This window comes from Harpia harpyja, chromosome 1 (assembly GCF_026419915.1).
Source record: "Harpia harpyja isolate bHarHar1 chromosome 1, bHarHar1 primary haplotype, whole genome shotgun sequence".
NCBI classification, from domain to species: domain Eukaryota; kingdom Metazoa; phylum Chordata; class Aves; order Accipitriformes; family Accipitridae; genus Harpia; species Harpia harpyja.
Window position 1 is genome coordinate 102,453,451 of NC_068940.1, and position 20,267 is coordinate 102,473,717.

At 47.3% G+C, this 20,267-nt stretch overlaps 1 protein-coding gene and 1 long non-coding RNA gene across 4 annotated transcripts in view; one reads left to right on the top strand and one right to left on the bottom strand.

Moving 5' to 3' along the window:
* Positions 1 to 3,807: 3,807 nt before the first annotated feature.
* LOC128150809 (uncharacterized) lies at positions 3,808 to 14,273 on the bottom strand. Of its 3 annotated transcripts, XR_008238189.1 has the most exons (5): positions 13,920 to 14,270; positions 11,512 to 11,755; positions 10,199 to 10,464; positions 4,484 to 5,776; positions 3,808 to 4,395 (listed from the first exon to the last, which is right to left on the bottom strand). It is a non-coding gene; the product is annotated as an uncharacterized LOC128150809 (long non-coding RNA). The 3 variants fall into 3 exon arrangements; XR_008238191.1 differs by having other exon boundaries at positions 3,808 to 4,626; XR_008238193.1 differs by lacking the exon at positions 10,199 to 10,464 and having other exon boundaries at positions 3,808 to 5,776; positions 13,920 to 14,273.
* Positions 14,274 to 15,522: 1,249 nt separating this feature from the next.
* Positions 15,523 to 20,267, top strand: part of ACVR2B (activin A receptor type 2B) — a 106,656-nt gene continuing 101,911 nt past the window's right edge. The window contains exon 1 of the mRNA XM_052807462.1: positions 15,523 to 15,742. Within this exon, the coding sequence (XP_052663422.1) occupies positions 15,691 to 15,742 (52 nt within the window). The 5' untranslated portion in view covers positions 15,523 to 15,690. The remainder of the gene's footprint in view (positions 15,743 to 20,267) is intronic.

The window sequence follows — 20,267 nt, forward strand, 5'->3', positions numbered from 1 at the left end:
TTTTAGAGGAGAGATCTGCAAGACAACCAACCTTTCCCTCAAAGGGAGGCGTATGGTAACTTCAGCTTTTGTTCCTGTGACCTGCCCTTGCAGGACTGAAAAGCGCTTTGAGCACACACCCAGGAGAGCAGGAAATCTCTCCTACGGATCACTTGTAAAATGGCCCGGTTTGAAAAACACGCTGCAGAAAGAATGAAGCCTGACTGCAAAGGAGAGGGGTTTTTTTCGCCCGTGAATAGGATTTCAAACTAGCAGCCAAAGTGAATCATTATACATCCTTGCCATATGCCACTTTCAATCAATAAGGCCTTATGCTCTGCTAACAATCATCCTAAACTATACCTATTAACAAGAACGCACATTTTCATAGTAATATTCCACGCACGTCACCGCACGCAGACTGCAAACAGTCGAGAGTGATCACAGCCGAAGGGAGACGGAGTTTCTGAAACAACGGGCTAAGTGTGTGGATGTACACCACACTGTAGAGGCTGCCGCTCTTACACGTGTAGGCTGGTTTTTGCTTTTAATGGCATACGCTCCTACAGACTGATGTGGGTTTTTTCTGTCTTTCAAGTGTATGCTTTCTTGATGACCCAGACAGTTTCTCTCCTGATGACCCAAGACTTTCTCAGAAGTGGCTGATGCACTGAGGATGAAGTGCAGCAACAACCATGGGGGGATGAGATATGGCTTCAGGAGGACCCCTTCAGTTTGGAGGGAGATGACAGCAATCATCATGAACTAATCACCAGTATTAGTTTGTACCTGAACTAATCTCTCTGTGAAGACATGGAAACCTGCTATAAGAGAGATGCAGGGTTTGAGGGACGTGGTGCAGGAGCAGGAGACGCAGACTTTTTTTCTTACTAATCACGGGACACCTCTGTTGCCCACCTGCTATTTCTTCTGTCTACTTGCATTGCAAACTCCTCCTGATGGGTGTCGCTCTTCCAAAAATACTGTGCTTGCCGCAGAAGTTATTGACTGAAATGCCACAGTATGAGCTGCTCAGAGCAGCCAAGTCTTACACTATGGGCACGAAGCACTCGGTAGATTCACCCGACTAAAGCAGAAATCTGCACTTGAGCTAGTCACCCGTGGCTCCCTTGCTAGTCAATGGAGAGCCAGTCAATACAGTCGATAGAGTCTATGGTGATTCATCTCTTCCTAAAGTAGATGGTTAAAGCAGAGCAGATGAATTGCATAATAAAAACACTTATTTCTTCTTGCTGCCTGGAAAGCCCAGTGTGACAGCTCACATTTAGAAGTCTACTCTGTAAATATCTGAAATGAGGTGAGTCTAATCCCACCACTGCCCTCACAACCTTCCCCTGCCCTGATGCTCTGTGCATCTCAGGCATTTGCCGGTGCAGCTCGTTCTGTATACGGTAGTGCAAAGAGAGTTACAGTTGGGCAGAGGGATGCCAGAGCAGAGTGGCAGTCCCACGCTCACGTAGCTAAAACATACACCTCTGACTAACAGCCCACAGACCCAGGCCCTCTCATGTGTCCCCAGACCCCAACCCCACCTGAGTCACGGCCATATGACTCAAAATGCAGTACATGAACTGTGCATTGGGATTGCATCACCCCTGGGTGTCTGGTTGTGCAGGAGCTCAGGCTAGACTATACAAAGTTCTTATGTCTATGGATCCTGGATTAGTAGAGCACGCACAGTATGGCATGGTCCCAATACAACAGCCTTCAAATGCTACCACATAAAAACCCCTTCTATCTTTCCCTCAGAGGGTGAATTTAATCTTTGCTTATTTCTATGTTTTATAACTAAAGGCTGCTTCTGCAACCCTTCTGTAGATATCTTACACATGGTCTATGTGATACCCTTCATGAGTAATCCTCATGTGTTTTGCAAGGTTCAACATAAAAATTCTTTGCTAATCAAAAGGCATTACTGCTCAGATGTTTCTGTGCTGCAAAATAACCCCCAGTCAATCAACCTCCCCTTCAAACAGTCCCTGTCTGTGCTTATTGCTTTGCAACCTTGTTTCCTGCCGGTGAAGGCTGGAAAGGAGAATGTGCTTACCTTTGAGCAAAGAGCTGTGCGACTCTGGGTGTCAGTAACACCACTAAAACATACCTGATGTGGTGCAGTGCCCTTTCGCTGGCTTTCTGTGCAAGCACATATCCATAACAGCATCATTTGTTGCAAATATTTCACTTAGTTTCTTCCTCTCTGGCACAGTATGCACTCATAGAATCTTGAAGTCCTTATTCCTCAGACAATTCCTCTTGCCTTTGATGAAGATTTGTAATCCTGGAAGGGCTGTGCAAAATTTATACTACTAATTTTTCATATTTGGAGATATTAATGATGTACAAGTTATTGGATTCAGTACAAGATAAGTGGCCAAATTGCTGTAGTCTATTTTACATGTGAAGTAAATATAAGTGATCAAAGGATAACTTCTGGCTTGAAAAAGCATTAATACTACTAGTATCAGCTGAAGTAATTAAACTGCATGTATTTGTCTAAACACTTAGTGTAGCTGTTGACCGTATGGCATCCTCTCCCTTCTTTTTAACATCCACAGACATTTTGACATCGGCAGGATCTTTAGGAACGAGGGCAGTAAAGCTGGGCAGAAAACAGTTTTCCCATCACAAAAATGCTCAAGATCATGAACACACCCTTACTGCAAATCGGGATGAAAGCTCCAAATCACAGCCCCAGAACCCAGTTCTGGCAATGAGAAAACCAACATGGTCCCATCTTAGTTTCACATCTGGAAAAAATGGTCAAACACGTCCTAACATTTTTGGCTGCCGTTTCTGGCCGATACAAGATGCACCTGCTTCCAACGCAGCCCTGCATCCCTGGGGATCCCATGAAGGCACGCAATGGGGGTGCGGGCGCTCCTTTACGGCAGCCACTCGGGGATAAAGTCAAAAGCTGGGGCTGAGCAAACAAGGTGGTGGGTATTTCACACAGAAAGGTTCCTTTTAAATGACTTTAAAGGGCTGGGGCTAGTTGAAAGGCAGATTCGCATCTGCCCATGGCGACTCATCCCTACGGTGTCCCCAGGCATGATGTATTGCACGGTTTGGGACACAGGACTGCTTTCTTACACGTGTCCTCTGTGACTTTTTAGGAAGGATGGCAACTATCGAGACAATTATTTAGTTACCCGTACTATATCCAGAGACGCAGTGCAATCTCACGCTCTTGGCCTGTTGTTTCAAACACAGCCAGTGGGGCCGGTTCTGCACAGACATGTTGAGCTGAATTCAGAGCAAACTCAATTCCTTGTGCTGCAGCTAATTAGAAGGTAATTCCAGTGGGTGAGATACTGGAGAAGAGCTTTAGCCACAGCAAACTGTGATCTCCAGCCAGATTCAAATCCACACCCCCCAGCAACTGCAGAAGTGTGTTTTCTACCCTGCACAGACCACATTTATTTTGTGTGTCTTCAGTTTTTTCACCCTTCATTTCCCTTTACATAGTTTTATTTTTCCCAGTCAATAAGAATGATTTTATTCTTCTTAATTAGATTTTTTTTTTAGGTTTCCCATAGTAATTAATGCACTTTTCTTCAGCACTATAACCTATTACAGTAGTTAAAATGTTAAATCATGACTGCTGCCAGATCTAAGGGACCAAGAAACATAGGTTTTTCAATAGCCACTTTGTCTTCATCTTTTGAATTAGACTGCAGCCTGCTTTACATTTTTGGGTAAGTAATAAGATTTGTTGATTTGAATGAAGAACGATATAAAAATAAATTGCATTGTACTTTTAATTACATGGTCTTAATTTTTGTGGTGACACTCCAGGCTCTCATATAATGTTGTTTAATGTTTACATCTCTTTATTGATTTGATAATTTACATACAAAAATGTCATTTAATTTGCAAATTTCTACATTCATTGTTGGGGTGCTGCGCTCATTAAGGAATCAGGGGAATTCTGTGTTTTCCCCCCATCTCCTTCATGCACATGCAGGCACGTATGTTCCATATTTGCTTTTTCTTAGGCACCAAATCCCAGCTACAGAGATGCTTTTCTTCTCCACCACTGTGAGACCGCGATCCTTTCTATGCTCGACATATCAAACCAGGGGCTTGGTGTGAAATGCATTGCTGCTCCAGGGAGCCATTTTTTTGGGACTCCTTGGAGGCGGCTGAAGATAGCGGTGGGTAGGTCAAGAGCCACCGCTGGACATGCTAGCCTTGGCAGGCTCTTTCTTCACTTGGGAAGTCAAACACTCTCATGGCACCAAGAGTGGTTTGAGTCCACCCATCCCATGCAGAGGACGTGGTGGAAGCAGATTTTGCAGAAGTCCACAGAAACCATAGGATGAGCCCAGTTAGATCTCCTTTGGTTTAGGGTGAGGATGATGTCCTTAGTGCTCTCCAGATGCCATTCAGAAATAGCTATGAGAACGCAACCAACCAAGAGCAAACCTTCAAACCTTCCTTCCTCCATCAAACCCAACATCTCTAACCTACCTCTTCCACTCACCTCAGCTCTCTCGGAGAGGAGCAATGGACATTACTCCATCCTGCCCCAGGCAGTGTTAGCCACTTGGCTAAATCCCATCCTTGTGGACTGGTTTGGAGGCGTTTGTCTTTTAGTTTTAGAGCTCCAGGCATATTTCTGAGTTTCTAAAAGTTAAGCAAAATTAAACTTTTCTTTCAAAAATCCATCACCATAAAACTGTTTTCCCCCCCTCTTCATTAATGATTTACTTTCTGTGGAACAAATGCACCAACTGAGGACAGAATCATTATTAAAATCTCAGTTAACAACACAATATTACTTTGGTCCTTTCATTTCCTCCACTATTATAAAATTCAAGATTCATTTCATCTATTAATATTAGCAATCTATTTTTTTTTTAATTTTGACCAGGCACAAATTAAAGAGGGAATGATATTATGGAAGCGGCACTAGAACTTACTCCTTTTTTTGTAAGATCTATTTTTTCCCCTTCCATCAGTTCTTTCTTTGCATCTAATATTGGCTTCTTTTGCATTGATATTCCCAGTGACTTCATTTGATACCTGGCATTACTCCCATGGAAGTCAACTGGAAGACACCAACAGACTTCCTTGGAAAGTGATTAAAATTAAGGGTCAATGAAGAGATGAAGGTTTGGGAGCAAGGGAGCTGGGTTCTGGTCCTAGCCCTGCCACAGAATTGCTCTGTGACCCTGCGCAAGTCATTTTATTTCTCTGTACTGCAGTTCCCATGCATTTAAAATAGGAACAAGAGTGCTTGCTGCTCATCGTTCAAGTCTCCTAGCAAATAAAACATGATGTATAAGAGCTAAATGAGCAAGAAGGCACAGATCCTTCTCTCAAGAAATCTGTGTCCTAGAGTAGCAGCAGACAGTGAGGACAGGGGCAGAACAGAGATGCGCTCTTATTTTTCCCCGAGCTCATGAATTGCTCCTGTTCCCTTTATAACAGATCATTGTCAGTGGGTTCTAATGAGATTTCCTTTGTGCCTCCCTAACGCTAAACATAACCGAGATTCCTTTGCAACATTTCACGTGGAAAAGCTCCACTCATGTGCAGCGTTTCCTTGTCAAAGAAAGGCTGGATTTTTAATGCTCTAGAATAATGAACTTCCACAGTTATGGCACACTTATTTCTTAGCTTGTTTCTGTACCCCTACAATCCTAGGAGCTGCACATCAGCTAAATATGCATGTGATTGCTCTTGCAATCTCCTTGATTGCAAACAGGGGATTGCTATTGTGGCAGGTCTTCCCAAACGCTGAAGTGCTGAATTCCAATGATTTCAGTGGCAACTGGAGGAAACAGGAAAAGAAAGTTGGATAAAGGATTCTAAGAGGCCCCAGGTACAATCAACAATACCTCAACCATCCCTGCAAGATCTTTGTCTAACACCTTCCTGCAGTGACAATTCCACAACAGCCTGTGGGAATATATCCCTGTGCTGAACTATCCATAGCACTGGGAAGTTTTTCCTGATCTTTTACCTACGACTTTCCTGCTGGAGCTGAAGCCTATCACTCGCCCTACTTGAAGAAGATACAAGGACACATTGTGCCTCTTTGCATCAGCCTTGCACGTATTTGGCAAGTTGCTTTGTCTCAACTTGGTCCCCTCTTCAGACCACACACTTCTCTCTCTCTCAGCCTTTCCTCAAAAGCAGGTTTTCTACACCTCCAATCATTATTTTTGCACCTCTTCGGGCTTTTCCCAGCTGAGCTGTATCTTTCCCGAGGTATGGAAATTGTTCTTGAGCCAACATCCCACCACTGCCAAGTTGAATGGAAAGATTGTCCCATGCCTTCTGCGGTGTGCCCCTCTGAATAGGCATCCCGGGAGGACCGCTGGATTTTTGCAGCACTGGATTTCTGCTGTACTCCCAAGCATTGCAGCCCCGGATCTTTTTCTGCACGGTAGCAGCCTGGCCAATTGCTCCTCATCGTGTATTTGAGAAATTGATTTTAACTAACTCCCCTGCCAGGGAGTGCAACATTTTAATTACTTCTGTGGATAAAGCCCGTTGTTCCCATTCTGATCAGGACTTAAGAGATAAGTAAAGAAAGCCTATCAGAGATCCTGCAGAAGCTTGAGCTGGAACCCAAGCCACCAGAATACCCCCAACCAGTGCCTCTGCCATATGTCCTTCACCCTTCTCATCCTTATTCCATGCCATCCTTATTTTTTTTTAAATCTTTCTTCTCCTCCATTATTAAATTCTTTTCAGATCTGGTGTTAGTAGCCACTGGCAACTATTTAAACTACTGTAGATGAATAATTAAGGGTCTGTGCACTATCCTACAGCATGGATAGGCCACAAAAAATGGGAAACAGATTAGCAGCTTGCTGGATTATTGATAATTTCCTTGCTGCCAGTTCCTCCTTCTCAACACAAGTGAGTGGCATTTGGTGGCAAAAATAAAAGACGAGATCAGTGGCCTTTCGCCAAGAGAGGGTTGGGTGGATATGCGGCCAGGGAAGTCAAGACATGAAGTGCAGTCTTCCTGCCAAAGGACCTAATCCCAATTTAGGGGACATCAAGACACCTACAAATAGATAAAAATTTGAGGCTGGCTACAAAAAATATTTCTGTCTTGCTCTTCCGAAATCCACGTAGAGGCACTGCCCATGCCAGGAACCCACAATACCCTGGCATCACAGCCTGTAGGGCTGGCTGCTCTCACTTGTGAATACATTTATCACTGATAATATGCCAAAATGTCCAAGAGTTGAATGTCGGGGAGTGCTGGGAAGGAAAGCAGGTTCTTCTCACAGGCATGACCGAGTACAGCAGGACTTTACCTGCATCTGTATTGGCAACGTGTCACTCCTGTCTCTCTACAAAATTGATGGAGCAGTGGTTGGATTCTTAACAGAATAGTTTTTATACTTTGTCCTTTTTATGACATGTGGTATGTCCTATGCTATGAAGCTAAGGAAATAGCCTGAGAAAGGGCACTAGGGAAGCAGGTGATGGGAGGGTAAAGAGGTAAGACCAAGGTGGAAGCCCATGAAAGCCAGATATTGCCTGGATGAGTCCATCAGGGAGTCCTTCAGCATCCCAAAGACTTGCAGCGTAACTGGGAGGGCTGAACCAAGAGAAGTCCCCCAGAGCTGAGGAGCGCATGCTGCAGATGGTGACAAGGGGAGTCCAGGACTTCAGCAAGGGAATTTAGCCCTTGAAATACAACGAAGCAGCCCAAAGAATAGAGCAAGGGTCGTGTTGCGTGGCCAGAAATACGAGGAAGGGACAAAAGAATTGGCCTGTTTTGGCTTTGGCAGGCTGAAGAGAGACAATCTTCCAACAGGTAAAAGCTGGAGCAGAGGAAAGCAGCAATCCGTCCCCCATGTGCTCAGTAAGGGCCAAACTGCAGCAGAGAAGGTTGAGGCTACGCAGGGGGAAAAATGTTCTGCAGGCGAAGCTCACGATGTCCTGGGAGCCTGGAGCGCTGTGCAGCGCCCAGCACTGCAGGAAGAGGTTGGATGAGCATTTCCTAGGAATGACACAGGTTGAATAAACACTGCGAAAGGGAGGAGGATGGACTGGATGACACCTGAAGATCCCTTCCAACATTAGCTCCCTGCTTGCACATTGCCAGCTGCCAGCGTGTGGGACGAGTTTCCCCCAGGCGGTTTACACCAGCATTTCCCCATGATGAGCAGCAGCAGAGACAGACACTTTATGGTGTAAAAACAAATTCTGGTCCCAATAAAGACAAAAGGAAAACTACCTTGGTAGTGATGTCCAATTCATTACTCAGTACCATCTAACACAATAATGTTGCACGCTAAAGCTTAGTGCATCTGCCTTGCTCTATTTATACTGTGGTCTTGAGCGTTTATCACCTCCTGCTAATGGCAGTATTTGCCACAAAAACTTAATTATTTGCCTTCTCTGAGAGGGTATTTTTCCTGATTAAAGCCTTCCTGAGAGCAATGCAGGAAGCACTCGGCCCCACCGGGCATTCTTATACCCTAACCACTGAAATCTGGGACAAAGGCCAATAATCTGGGACAAACTCTAAGAATACACCAAACACTCCAGGACATATTTTATTGGTCCTTCCATACATACCTCGAGTGTGTCAGGAGGCACAAGGCCACAGGTAAGAGCAGTGAAAGTAAACCCTCCAGCGCAGTCCAGCTGGCTGCAGGAGGGATACAGATGCTTTTCTTAAGCAGAGCCATTTCAGAGAGAGACATGGCACCTCCGTATGAACTTTCCCGATGTTAAAGCCTAATTGCAACCAGTTTAAAAACCCCTGAGTCTAGCTTTTTAAACAAAATATTGGAATTTGAAAGATGTTCTTCTGCCAACCAAACACCTGGGGAGGGAGGAAGGCGAGGGAGCTGGAGAGATGACAGGCCTTGGCTCCAGGCTGCTGTAGCCACCAGATGCACTTTAAAACACCTGCATTGCATTTTCAGGTAAAACATCAACAGCTGAAGACAATGTGGGCAAATACCTACTATCTCCTTTTACAGAGGATGGCAACTTAAATGGATAATCTTAGGGAACAGTCTAAGGGCAGTGACGGAACATGCTGTTCTCACTCTGCAGATTCAAGGGTTGTTGTATTCTCAGGCTCAGGCTCTTTTTTAGGTGTTGCAAAACCCTGTGGGATCTGCTGGCAGCCACCCAAAAGAGTGCAGCACTTAAAGCTGCCCTAACCTGGTCCAGACACACTCCAAGCACAGAGGAGGTTGAACACCTTGCCCTTCGCCTGCCACCCCCAGTCAGTGTCAGCAACGTTGGCTGTTGTGCAAAGCAAACCAGAATGACCAGGGCGACTTGGCAGCATCCAAGCTTGCAGCGTTGCACCCTGGCTAACCTTACACCGAGGATGGGAAGATTTTCTTTTGCCCTCCTGCTCGTCCATCTCACGTAGAGGCTCTGTAGGTAACGTCTATGCAAGCAAAATGATCTGATGATGGGACCTGTATTTATTTACCTTCAGCTTTTAATGGAAGGACAGAGTGCTTTATGGGCACAGAGCAAGAGATTACTAGACTGCCATTACTGGAGGCTGTCACAGTCACCAGGATTGCCATCAAGAAGCGATTCTGGTGTTGCTACCACCAATTTGGGAGCTCATTTTCCTGAGTGGCATCCAGGCAGTCTTAAATGTTTCAAGCAGAAGGGATTTTGCTGCCATAGCACTTGGTAATCTGTTTGGATGGTTAAGTACCATCAACTGACAGAAAACATCTTCCTTCCACCGAATTTACATTGACTTCAACTTACTGCAGCATGCATTCTTGGAAGTTAAGAGAGATATTTATTTTTTTTATGAGCTAAGCATCATCAATGCTGTATTTGTATTTTACAGGGAAACTGAGGCAGAGAGCTCGGAAGCAGGGCATTAAAATGAATGTCTAAAGTTCGGTACTGTAGTCTGTTTACTTCAATACTGTGCTTTTCCTGACTCCGGGCCACCGGCTTTTGCAACAGCCGGAGCTTTTGTACCTGAGGTTCAGGGAAGCTGTTCCGCGAGCTGCAAGAGCAGCACAGGCTGGTGTTTCAGGGCAATTTGAATGCTGGTTTCTCATCACCAAAAAGCACAGCAGCACTTAAGGGCGTAAGACAAAGCCAGCGGCCACAGTAACCTTAAGTACAGTGAGTCTCAATGAAGAAAATACCTGAAAGGAACCTCAAACATCAGGCAGACATTTGGCGCTATGCCCTGGGTTAAAAAAAGATAGAAAATGCAGTCCATTACCAATTAAGCATATACCGTCATTGCAGAATTAGTCATATGATGTCCGTAATCCTCCTTGTCTGAGCACAGAAGTCTCCAACTCGAGTGTGGGCGTGCTTTGGTTCCCAGCTAGCTGGCATGACTTGGGGGTATGGATTAGAGCCTGGATGCTCCTTTTTGGGGGCGGGTAACATGCTAACGGTACAGCTACCTTCCAGCACCAACCATCCGTCCTCCAGAGCCTTCTTGCAATTAAATTCCCCGCCCGATAGGCCAGACAAGTTCTCCTGGATTTAAAGGGAAATAATTATACGATGACTCTGCTGGTTACAGTGGTAAAAGTAATCAGCTATGCCTCAGAAGTCCTAACAAAATCCACGGACGAGTAAATCGACGCTAAAGATCCAACCTGAACAAAGCTTTGGCGTGCGGCTCTGACACCGGCTGACACATGCCGGTTGCTGCTATTTACGCTTTAATCAAAATACAACTGAAAACCAAGGGAAAAGTTCAAATTCTGGAGGATGGCAAAACTGCTGGTTTATGGGCATCTTGGTAACAGACACCTTGGCTTGGTATATTCCCCTCTAATCTGTCAACATCTGATGCCTTGCTCTTTAGTCTGGAGCTAAGAAAAGCTATCAAAAAATACCTTCGTATAGTTTAGGGCCCATTCTGTCTGCCGTATCACTCGCTATTTTTATTGGCTGCACTGAAGCCAGACCGCAAAGGGCAAATTTGTCAACGTGGGTGGGCTTTTTTAGTGTGAAAACCAAGGGCTCGTACAGACAGTAGCAAAGACCATCTGCATCCAAGTCTGGAAGTTCAGGCTCTAATTTAAAGCTGCTTCAAATATAGAAATTCTAGCAAAGTTAATTGTAGCTGCATTGTGGAGAGGTGACAGCAGTGAGTCCTTAGAAAGCTGGGGAAGGTTTAAGTCTGCCTCAGGTCTGTTCCCTTTAGAGTCAGGCAAAGCCATCGAGAGCAGAGTCAGGCTACTACTGGGTATAAAACCTGCTGGGAAATTCTGCAGGTGAGATACTGACCATAAAGCAACAGTGTTTCTTGAAAATAAGGATAGAGTTCTTTAGCAAACCCCCCTTATTTCCACACGTTGATAACTGTGCAGCATTGCCCTGCTGTATTAATTGGTCTGTGCTTTTAAAAGCTTCCTAATTCTGCTCACAACCGAGAACTTAGCTTACCATTATATTAAGAAACCGCTTCATAGTGTGGGTTGGTTATTACCGGGAAGTGCTTAATTACAACAAAATGTGTCGTTAAAGTGACAATTTATTTACTCAAGATTATGAATATAAATAGTTTTTTCTTACCCATGCATTTTGAAAGAGGAAGTAGAGGCTGGGATCCCAGGAGTTTCTTTAGGCTGAGTGATTTCCTACAAGCGGCTTTAGGAACCGATATGGCAACTGCAGCCTGTGAACCAGTTTGCTGTCTTGGGTCTGCAGCACGCATTTCTCACCTGTTGCAAGTAATGCCAGTTTTGCTTAAGAAGACTGGAAACGGCTCTCTTTAATTGCACGAGGGCTCTGTAACCTGCAACGAACCAACACCGAGCTGAAAAATAAATCACCGTTAGTGAATACTTGAAGAGATAAAGGAAACGTTGGGTCCCCTTCCCCCAGTATTTTCCATGTTTTATAACACCTCTGTCAGTATAAATTTCCATTCACTGAAGAAATTACATTTCACGAGAGCTACAATAGGATTTTAAGATAAATGACATGCGAGCACTGCAGTTTTGTACAGGCTTAAGTGATCCAAGTATCTTTATCACGTGCGGGGTATCAAAATACATGAATTTGACTTGTTACAACAGTCACACAAGAAAGATTGAGTGTCATATGAGGCTGCAAAGCATAAAACCATCTTAGTTAAAATTTATTTTAGCGCAGGAAGGTTTTTTAACTGTTAAGTATAATTATTTAAAAACGGTCTGAGCTGTGCAGCTCTAATGATAACTGGAAACAGAAAAAAGCTCTTGAAAACGCCGCTTGTAAGGGCACTTCTTGCAAGCGCTGCCTGCTCTTAACACTTGCTACCTTTCTTCATCACTATTTCCGGAATTCTTGGAGGCTGATGAAGTTTTTAAGTGTCATCTTGCTAAGGCTGTAACATTATCTCCAGCGACAATACTCACTCCTGGGCTTTTATGTTGCAAGTAGAGAAAACATTTTAGCTTTTCAGGAGGGTAAACATCTCCCTGTGAAACAATGTAAGCAAGACAGACTGCAATTTAATAAATGAAAATTCAGGGTATCGTTTATCCCGGGGCAAAAATCGCCCTGGGTCCGGCTCTCTATCGGTTTGCTCTTTGCAGCATCGCCTGCAGCAGCACGCTGTCCAAGTGCAAAAGGCCACGCTACGCCCGCCTTATTGGGTGGCTTTAGGACAACATCCAAAGCGCTCTGGGCCCGTTTCCTCAAAAGCGATGACAGCCGCGTGATAAACGTGCTCCCAGGTCTCTGCCTGTAAAGCACAAATTCAGGCACTGTGAAACGGGGCTTTTCATAGCGCAGTGATTAAAAATAGGAGCAGCATTGGCCAGGGAGCGTTTCAGCCTGAGCAGGGACGCAGCTCGAGCGATCGCTACGTTAGACACACTGCCTGCTCCCGAGGGTTAATATTTTCTTGGTACGAACTAAACGTCTCATTTTAGCTAATCGTGGGGATGCCGGTACGGTGAAACGCTGGGTCGTATTTTATCACCCCACACGTTTCTCCTTACTTCAGCCACTCGGTAGCTGTTTAAGAACTTACTCCTCGACTGAAATAAGCAGAAATATTGACCCGTTATTTGCTTTTGAATGAAATACGCAGCCGTATAGGAAATATTGACCCATTATTTGCCTCTTCTCTTGAGGCTCTAAATGTATCCTGAGCTGCTGCAGCCCATGGCCAGGACATTTACTTCTCCTTTGACCACTGTTTTGCATTCCCTTTTGCACCCTGCGTGGCCTTCTCAGTGATTTGTCCCCCAAGCATCCGGTGACAACATGGGTCCTCGCTGCCTCCAGATTAAAAACCACCCAAACCCTACCTGTGAGCGCTTGTTTCTGAATAAATAGGGATCATCCCTGACCCATCCCTTTGACACACAAGTCTCCTTTTTGTTTTCCTAGCTGTTTGACTAGCTGGGTGACATTACCCACCTTGCTTTTTCCGTGCCACTGACCTGCCCAGCGCTAGCTCTTCATGGGCTTGGTTTTGCTGCTTTTTGCTCCAAAACTTATTTTCTTGAGCACTTTTGGTAGCCTTACCAATTGCATTGCCTGTCGGTGCACGCGTTAGCTGTAACTTTCCCCCAAGAGTATCGCGTTTAAAGTCGCAACCACTATCCTCCTGCCGATGAATTCCTCTTTACTTATAGTAAACATACAAATGAGGTATGACACCATGAATGATACTATTAATTAGTTTATTGCAACTGCACCTAGGAATCCCATTCACAGTTAAGACCTTGTTACGCAAGTGCTGTACGTATATAAAAAAAGTCTCCAGCTTCAGAGAGGTTACAAGCCCTTAATAAAAGCTTCCTGAAGTTTCCTGCGAACTTCTTACTGTAAAAAAATATACGTATTTCTTCTTGGAACAAAACGCGTCTCAAACTTTTAAAAGAATGATTCATATTTACTCTTATCTCCCTCCAGAGGAAAAAGCAAATGGTTTTAGAAATATTTTCAGCCTTACTCCCCGTCGGACAAATTAAGAGGGAGCTGACCTGCGATCTACCACCCTGTGCTGACGCGCAGCGTCCGTCGGTGCCGCAGCCCTTTCTCCCGGTGAGTCAGTGGACCTCGCAGACCCGAAGCCTTGGGAATGACCCAACTTCAGCATCTCCCCTTCCTCCTCCTTCCCCTTACGATTCCTTTGGTGCTCCCTAATGCCGTATTATTTAGTTCTAATTAAAATAAATCGCGGAGAGAGTTCAATTCCCGTCACCCTGGCAATAGAGAAAACCTTGTTAACCCTGAAACGCCCTCAACCTGGGTTCGGCTGAGGTTCCCTTCAGCCCTGGCACCCCAGGACACCGTCCCCCAGCCATCGCTCCTGCAGGGTCTTGGGCTCAAGGGACTTTTTTGGGGGTGCGGGGGGGGGGGGGGGGAGGCTCCGGGGCAGGCGGGACACGAGCGGGGAAACCCCATTCTCACCAGCCTGGAAGAGAAGGATTGTTTTTCCTCTGAGGACGCGGTTTATTCCTACCCCCGGGGGTGGGGGGTGGGGGGGCAGCGCTGCTCTCTCCCGTGGGAAGACGGCGGGCGCGGGGGGTGGGGGGCTTCCCGGCGGCCACCCCCTTGGCCCCGCGCCCCTCCATCCTCCTCCTCTCCCCCCCCCCCCCGCCGCCTCATCCCGGGCCTCCCCACGGGGGGGCGGGCGGTGCGCGTCCCTCCGCGGGGCGCGGCCGTGACGGGCAGCGCCGCTCCCCACTCAGCGGCCGCGGAGCCCCCGCGCCGCTCCGCCCCCCTCCAGCCTCTTTGTATCAAACATCCGGGTTTCCCCCGCTGGCTCCGCTTTGGCTTCTCCCTTTTTTTTTTTTTTTTTTTTAGAAGCCATTTTGGACTCGGTTCAGGATTTTTTTTTTTTTTAATTCTTAAAAAAAAACCACCCCAAACCAACAACACAAACAACAAACCTCCCCTTTCCCCTCCCCCTCGCCTTTTTCTTTTTTTTATTTTTTATTTTTTCCCCCACCTCCCCCCCCCCCTCCCCATACATGGCAACTCCCGACCCAGCCTCTGCTCCCGCCGCCCCCTCGCTCCGCGCCCCGCGCAGCCCGCGATGCCGCGGCCCGCCGCCGCCGCCAGCCCCGCTCCGCCTCTCCGCGCCCGCTCCGCGCCTCCTCCGCGGGCTCTTGCCTGCCGCGCAGCAGCCGCCCTGGATGGGGGGTCGGTAACCTTGCAAAGTTTCGCCGCCGTCGCTGCCGGTGCTGGGAGCGCGTGTGCGTTGCACGGGGAAGCGGCGTGGGGAGGGGGGAGTGGGGGGTGCGTGTGCGTGTGTTGCGCGCCTTGCACACGGCTGCGCGTGCATTTGCGCGGGGAGGGTGCGCGCACGCGTGTGCGTGTGCGCTCGCCCCTGCTGCTGGGGGAGCCGGAGGGGCTGGGTTGGGAGGAGGAGGAGGAGGAGGAGGAGGAGGAGGGGGAGTCGGTGTGTGGTGCACGCCGCGCTCCCAGCACAAAAGCCCAGGGAAAGAAACTCTTGGAAAGCTCGGAGCTAAACGCCGGGGCCAGGCGGGAGCAGGTCGAACCGTCCGGGGCTGTTCCTCTCCACTGGATACATTTTGCAACTGCGAAGGAATTAAATCCGATTTATTTTCTTCTTTTTTTTTTTTTTTTCCCCCTCCCAGGATTTTTTTCTTCTTTTTTCTTTTTAAGAGAGAGAGGGAGGGCAGAGCCTCGCTTCTCCCCCCTTCTTTCACTCTCTCGATCTTTTTCTTTTTATTTTTGCTTCCCTTGGGGGTAGAGGGGCACGCGAGGAAAAAAAAGTAAAGGAATATGATTGCTTCGTGGCTGACTTTCGCCTTGCTTTGTGGAACTTTCTGTGCAGGTAAGTGCATTTCTGCGTGTTTACCTCCCGCTCGGGCTTACGGTCGCCTCTCCAAATGCAGAATTGAATGGGCCGTGCAATTATTTGCAGCCACCCTCCAAAACAGAGCAGAGCAACCAGCGAGCCTGCAAACTGGGGGAATGACCCCACCGCTGCGATCCGCTTAATTTTTTTTTAATTATGATTTTTCCTTTTTTTTTTTCTTTTCACCCCCTCACCCCCCCCACACACACACTCCCCCCCGTTTTCTCCCTGCTCGCAGGACGAGCCTTCCCGTGCTGCTTTTTGTTCCCTTCAGGCAGCCTGTGGGAATTAATGGCAATGTAAACACGGCGCGATATCGAGGAAACTTTACAAAAATGGGCATTTACTTCTAGGCGGGTGCTGCCGGAGTGGAGCGGGGGCGGAGGGGGGGGGGAAGCCGGTGGTGTGTGTGGGGGGGTGTGTGTGGCGTGGGGGGGTGTGGAGAAGTTGGGAGCAGCGGCAGGAGACCTGGGGGTTACTCCGGAGCCGCTCAGGTAGTGGCCATGTGTGTGCCCCGCTCCTACCGGGCTGCGGTTGTGTAAGCCGGGGGGGTTGTGTGTGTGTGGAATGGGGACCCCCCGCCTCAGCCCCCCGGTTCCCCCTCAGCCCCCCGGGACGCCGCGGTCCCGTCGGGGATTGCCTGTTAGCACGAAACGAGCCGTTTGGGGCTGGCTGGCGCTGCGGGGAGCTGGGAGAAAGTTGGGAAAAAGGGGGTGTGCGGGGCGGGGGGGGGGGGGGGAGCATCCCCCGGGAGGAGGCTTTTGCGGCGGGGGTGTGTGTGTGTGTGTTTATTTCGTATGTTCTTCATCCCATTGATTTTATGGAACTGGGCTGGCCCCCAAACTTCAGCTCCAAGCTGCGGGGTGCGCGTTTTGCCGAGGGACGCGGGGTGGAAGTTAGCCGAAAGCCCGGGCACGGCCGGGGGAGCAGGAGGGGGCACCCGGGCAGCGCTCCGGGGGGGCGGAGGGGGGAGATGTTCTCTATGGGGTGCCCCCTCCCGCAGCCCTTGGGGGGGGGCGAGAGGGTTCAGACCCCCTGTGCCCCCCTTCCAGCACTGAAAACGCGGGCACGCTTGAAATCCCCACTTCCCCTCCTTGGTTTGGTTGGTTTTTTTTTTTCTTAATTATTATTATTTTTCCCCACTCTTTTTTATTATTGCTGCGTATCCCCCAGGAAGAAACCGAAGCAGCAGTTTTGCCCCCCCCCCCCCCTTTGCCTGGTCACCACGACCCCCCCTGAGCCCCCCACCCCCAGGGGCTGAGCCTGCCGCCCCCCCCCCCCCCGCCCCGGCGCTGGGCAGTAACTTCTTACGTTACCTCCATTTCCCAGCCCGGGGCGGGGGGCGGTGTGTGTGTGTGTGTGGGGGTGTCGTGGGGGGGGTCTGTTCGTGGCCGAGGGCTTCCCGGGGGCAGGGTGTGGGAGGCAGCGATGCTGTAACCGTGCCCGTTCCCCGCTCCGCGATGGGCAGCCGGGGAGTTCCCGTCGGTTTTGCCATCGCGGCTTCATTGTATTTGCAAAGCGGCGGTGGTGGGGGGGGTTCCCCGCGTGTGTGTGTCCCCCCCCCACGCTCCGGGGAAGGGGCTGGCCGGCGGGGCCGGGGTACGGGGCAGGGCGCGGGGGGGAACGGGCGGCGGAGCCGGCCCCGGGGCGCTCCTGCAGCCGGGCTTCCTTTGTTCCGAGTGCCCATTAAATATGCACTGCCACCGCCTGCCTTTGGCATTATAAACAGTGCCATCGCTTAATTGTTTCTTTTTTTTTTTTTTTTTTTCTTTAAGTCACACCGAAAGTGTGAGGCTGGGAGGGGGGCAATAAAAAGGGAGCGGGCAAAAAAAAAATTAAAAAAAAAAATTATTTTGATGGTAAGCAAAGCCAGCTTGTTTTTTTTTTTTTTTTATCTGATCACTGGGACACTTGTACGCAGCTTTGTTTCCATGTGTTAGGAAAGGGGGTTGTGCGGGCTTGTATTTACATAGCAGTGCTGAGGGAGAGCAGGTATTTTGGAAGAAGCAGGCGGGGGGTGTGTGTGTGTGCCATCAGTATTCGTGGTGCTCGGCGTTGCTATCATCACAACAGCTCTCTTGGCTGGAAAATTCTATTATGTGCATAAAGGAGATTTATGGTCAATGTATTTTCTTTCCATATATCTTGGAATCCTTTTATCTCGGGTGATTCAATAAAAGAGATGGCTTCCGGGTTTGGGTTTTTTTGTTGCTGTTGTTTTTGTTTTGGGTGTGGGGTTGGGTTTTTGTTTGGGTTTGTTTTTTAACCTGATCCTATGGCTCTGTGCGTATAGTGGCAGAAATCTAAGTTGGAGGAAAAAAGCAATTGCTTTAAAATATTAACCCTGAAAGCTCCTTAGATGTATCATGTTATGAAAAGGATAATATGATAGGGCATACCTATGCTGAGTTTTTCTCCCCCCTGAAAATACAATAAAGAAACCCCAGAAGATGAATATAATTCTGTTTATTTGGAAAGGTCCTTTTGAATCATTAAATCAGTGCATTAGCAATTCTGTAAATCCCTCCCTCTCTTTTAAAGCCTTTCTGCCTTTCTTGTGATATTTACGAGTATTTATCAATGTGATCTTCATTGTCCAGTTTTTCCTAAAGCTGTTCAGTCAAAAAAAATGAAACAACCTCAGATACCCAAAGTTGCAATGTGTTGCTGGGATTCATAGCACTGGGCTTTGCTTGAAGTATGTCTTTTGTGTGTGTACATGTTAGGACTGTGCAAAAGTGGTGGGCTTTTCGAAAATCGCTTGACCTCCATTGTTGATGCTTCTCATCGCTACCTTGGCTGGCTGTAACAAAGCAAGCACGGGCTGCTATTCTTTAAAAAAAAAAAAAAAAAAAAGAAATCTGTTATGCTTAATTTTTGGAATACTGAGGATTCATTGAGGAAAACATTATGTTCATTTTTAGCCCTTTGTTTGCAAATTTTCTGCAGCCCAAATGTTCAGAAATCATGTTTTAATCTATGAGCTTTAGAAAATACAGAAGGTGTAAAAGGATTCGTCTTGCAGAATGCATTGCTAACACGTTTTCCCGAGCCATTACATTACTTTTATTTTGGTGCAAGTTTAAGTAATGCCATGCAGCAATGAACTGTGCTGCAAATGGATCTGGTCTCCTCTTTCACTGTCTTGTATTTATCCTCTTGTGCTTGAGAAAGGGAATAAAACTGGCTTCATTAGCTTGCTAATTAAACACAATGAAGTGCATGGCCCAAGGTTAATGGCAATGGCCTTTAAAAACACAAAACTCTTGAACAGGTGTTTGGGATATATATTTTTTTAATCTGTCATCAAATCTAGATAATTATCCCACCGAGATAACCATTGTCACAGTTCTGTGGAGAAGAAAATGCTATGTTAGAGATGTGAGTGCGCAGTGTATTATTTTTAGTGGCATTATTTATAAACACCTCTCCAGGTCCTGCACAGCCTGTGGTTTAACTCCCCCTGCCCGCCCCCCCTCCCCCATTTCAAAGCATCTTCTGCATCCTCCCTTTGGTGTATGTTTTTGTGGATCAGGCAGGGTTAAATATTCAGTATCCCTGGACCGGAGTGAGAGTCTAACCTGAGCCTGGGTAGTTAGCTAAAGTATTTCCACGCTGAAATTTCTGCCATTTCTTGTGTCTTTGAGCAGCCCATCCAGGCTGTAACGCTCCTGCTCGCTTGGTGAGATAGTAAGAAACAGCCAATTAAAGCGGAGGTCTCTTACTCCCCGCGTTCGAGCTGTCACCAGCCTCCTGTCCACTCTGGTCTCCATCAGCTAAAACACGCTTGTCAGGTTTTTTTGTGCTTTACGTGACGCAACAGTTGTAGACCTCCCCTGCTGCCACTGAATAGATGGTAGAGAAGAAAGAAACAGGCCAGCCTCACTTTTTTCCTTCCTTTTTTTTTTTTTTTTGGTTGTTTTTGTTCTCTTCTCTCCCTCCCACCATTTTCCCCCTTTCCCCACCACGCACGCACTCCTTGCTTTGCAGATCAGCCTGGAGGGGTTTCCTGGCTTCACCAGTTCTGGGAAGCAGGACACAGGTTCAGATGGAAGAGGAACAGCTTTTGGAGCATTTGTAATGGGATGATAAGACCAGCCCAGGAATCCCACTGCTGTGATTTGCATTGTGCCTGTCCACGGGGTGGGTTCCTCTGCAAGAAGTGTTGCAGGTGTAAAAGGAACCAAGGGATGTTTAACTTAATTTATCAAGAGCGAAGGAGGTGGATGGAAGAGATGGTTTGAGGCTGGGCACCCAGCAAAGGTGTGCTTGTGTGCTCTGTCCACATGGTGCCTGTTTCTAGAAAGCCGGGACAGCTATAAAATAAAAAGAAGTCAAAGTTGTTCTACTTTTGGGCCTCGTTGTGGAAGGTGTTACGGCTGTCGTATTTCAGGGCCTACTTTTAGAAGCACTTCTAAAATTTAATGTTAATAGTAGTTGACCATGTGGAGCTGCACTAGAATAGTGAGAATTAAATGGGATTTTAGTAGCACTCCATCTT